Raw genomic sequence first — 3286 nt, 5'->3', positions numbered from 1 at the left:
TTATACTTCTGTCATCTTAATTATGAACATGAATTAGAATTATTTATGTGTTGGTTGTGTTGCTATATATATATATATATATATATATCAATGTCTGTTAGATCAGTATACGAATTGATGTCCCATATTGTCTTTCTACATCACGACTGTTACCGAGACATGCATATTGATGTTCAAATTGATCCATTTACGTATATCGGTGGATAATGTGTTCATGCCCGTCTTTGGGCTTCATACCTGATTTTGTGTTCATGTTTGTAATAAAATATAAAAGTGAAAACATGAGAGAATTTATCCCGAGCCGTTCATTTTCATCCCTAGTACCGAAGCTTGACTTGTTGGCATATATGTGCAGTTTTTCGACCTTCGTCTCTCCAAACAGCCCTTGAAAAATGGAAATGGGTGATGTGGTAGAAACAGCGGGGCCTGGTAACTTTAGGACATCTGCTAGTACATGTGTACCAAATAAAAAGTAGAGTTGCACGGTATTGAGTAATTACCGGTGTCTTCTTCGCTCATCAATATATACAAAAAATATATAAGTGTATTTGTTGTATTAAAAGTCAATTTGATATCTTGTAATAACCAATACTTAATCTGATTATATATATGTTTTGTGCATACATGTTATATCAATAGATTTGTAATTCAAATTATCTAAGGCAATGTCGATGAGTTGCAATTATTTGACAATATGATGCAAAAAGATATTAAAAACCCAACTAAGCATACTCCTTAAGTTATTGTTGTGGGTTTACCAATTCTAGTCTAACCTGTTTGGAGTATCTTCGATCCAATGATCTAGCAGCTTATAACACTATTGGATACTGGGTCTTTGTCGAGTGCTAAATGTCGGGCACTCGGCAAAGTTCCTCCTTGCCGAGTGTCGTACTCGGCAAAGGAAGCTTTGCCGAGCGCGGCCATCTGTGCCGATTGCTGGGCACTCGGCAAAGCCCGACCCTCGGCAAAGGCGATCATAGGTGACGGGTGTCAGTCTTTGCCGAATGTCTCCTCTCTGGCATTTAACAAAGAATTTTTTTAAAATAATTTCATTGCTGAGTGCCCGACTCTGACACTTAGCAAAGATTTTTTTTCTTTTTTAAAAAAAATAATTTTTTTTGTCGAGTGCCTCCTCTCTAGCACTCGGGATATTTTTTTTTTTTAAATAATTTCTTCGCCAAGTTCCCCTCTCTCTCGTAATCGGCAAAGTCGGCAAAGATTTTTTTAAAAGAATAATTTCTTTGCCGAGTGTCCTAGTGAAACACTAGCTTTAAGTTTATAATTAATATATATAAAAAAGAAGCAACAACGAATACATTTAAATATATTTAGCTAGTAGCTAAATATATTTGTAATCACTAAATAGTGAAAGCAAGAGGCTACTATAGACTTGTAAAAGGTCGGACGAAAACAAGACGCTAGCTACCAGCCTTCCAGCCCCATTAAAATCGTCATGACGGGAAAATGGACTAATGTCCACCTATTGTTCATGGACCACACCAAGGAAACACAAAAGGCTCTGTCCATGGTCCCAAGCCACATAATCAAGGTCGCCAAGAGTGCGGACTTTTCTAAGATTTGCAAACCGGCTCGATCTCATGCTCCGTAGTACGGGATCCTTATTTATTCAAAAAAAGAAGTACTCGATCTGTGCCTACTTACTCTGTCCCACATTTAAATTTTGTCCTCAAATATAATATATTTTTGGAAACAAAACCTAATTTTCTATTGAATAAGGCCAGACTCAATGCATAGTTTCATGACACAGTTATCAAGACTATAAACTAGGTAACCGAGCTATATGAGTTTAATGGGGATGAAATTCCTCTCTCATCTGATGAAACTCCTTCATTTAAGTCAGTAATTTTGCTTATGTGGCACCCTATTTAATGTGCATGACACTCTCATAAAACATGCATTGAGACTGGCCTAAGTACTTTCGATTTATCAATTAATCACCATTAATTACATTGATAATAGCATTTAATTAAAAAATAAAACAAAGATATATGTGTCTTTTATGTTCTCTTTTAATTTTGTCTTAAAACTTGTGGAATACACACTATACGCAGAAGGAGTATCAGGGCACTCACAATGCAAGACTCTATCACAGAGTCCAAGACAATTAATTACATGTTACTTATGATATTTTGCTGATGTGGCAGCATATTTATTAAAGAAAGAGGTAGAAAAAATAAGACTCCAAGTCTTATTTAGACTCTAAGTCCACATTATTCAAGATAATAAATAACTTTAGACTCTATGATAGAGTCTACATTGTGAGTGCCCTCATACAAGAAGAACAAAGGGCCTTACCACAAACAGATGCACCATTTTTAGCAAATAGCCATAAACGGGAAGCCTGACCACACGACCTGCACAAAACACAGTGCAATGGATGAGCTCGTCTACCCCGCCTCATCATGCAGCTCTCCCTCCCCCACCTCCTTCTCCGCGGCCGGCCACTTTGAGGAGCTGGAGTTCGTGTCCTGGGATGTCCCGGAGGAATGGATGGAGGGCAACGATTGGTTCGACGAGCCCTTGGCGGATGGAGACGAGGGCTGCCGCTCGGCGGGCAACGGCGACCTGTCCGGATCCGGCGAACCGCCGGCGCCGGCGCCTGCGCCGAAGCGGCGTGGCCGGAAGCCTGGGCCCCGGACCAACGGCCCCACTATCAGCCACGTGGAGGCCGAGCGGCAGCGGCGGGACAAGCTCAACCGCCGCTTCTGCGAGCTCAGGGCAGCCGTGCCCACGGTGTCCAGGATGGACAGGGCGTCCCTCCTCGCGGCCGCCGCCGCCTACATCGGCGAGCTGCGCGACCGCGTCGAGCAGCTCGAGGCCGAGGCCAAGCAGGCAGCCTCCGCCGCTGTCACCACCGCGGCGGCGGCGGCGGCCACCCACCACCACCACTCGTTCGGTCTCCTCCAGGGGAAGCTGGGGCTGGAGGTGCGGATGCTCGCCGGGCTGGACGCGGCGGCGCTGCGCCTGACGACGACCACGGCGCGCCACGCGCCGGCGCACCTCATGCTCGCGCTCCGGTCGCTGGACCTGCAGGTGCAGCACGCGTGCGTGTGCAGGGTGAACGGCGTGGCCGTGCAGGATGCCGTCGTCGACGTGCCCGCCGGGCTGCGCGACGAGCGCGGCCTGCGCGCTGCGTTGCTCCACAAGCTGCAGCAGAGCGGCTAGCTAGCTATAGCCCTCGTCGCCGGCCGGCCGGAATAAACGCTTGAGCTGGATCACTCTCCGTCTCCGTCGATCGCCGCCAAATCAGGCTATATATATATAA

General features: G+C 45.4%; 1 protein-coding gene across 1 annotated transcript; it reads left to right on the top strand.

Annotated features, from left to right (window-relative positions):
• The first annotated feature begins 2283 nt into the window (after positions 1 to 2283).
• LOC8155625 (transcription factor MYC2) lies at positions 2284 to 3263 on the top strand. The gene has a single exon (XM_002488850.2). The coding sequence runs from the start codon at positions 2395 to 2397 to the stop codon at positions 3184 to 3186; it is 792 nt and encodes a 263-aa protein (XP_002488895.1). The 5' UTR covers positions 2284 to 2394; the 3' UTR covers positions 3187 to 3263.
• The last annotated feature ends 23 nt before the right edge of the window (positions 3264 to 3286 follow it).

Source organism: Sorghum bicolor, unplaced genomic scaffold (assembly GCF_000003195.3).
Source record: "Sorghum bicolor cultivar BTx623 unplaced genomic scaffold, Sorghum_bicolor_NCBIv3 super_2273, whole genome shotgun sequence".
In the NCBI taxonomy this organism is placed as follows: domain Eukaryota; kingdom Viridiplantae; phylum Streptophyta; class Magnoliopsida; order Poales; family Poaceae; genus Sorghum; species Sorghum bicolor.
The sequence above is the reverse complement of the archived record's forward strand: the minus strand, read 5'-3'. Positions and strand labels throughout refer to the sequence as shown.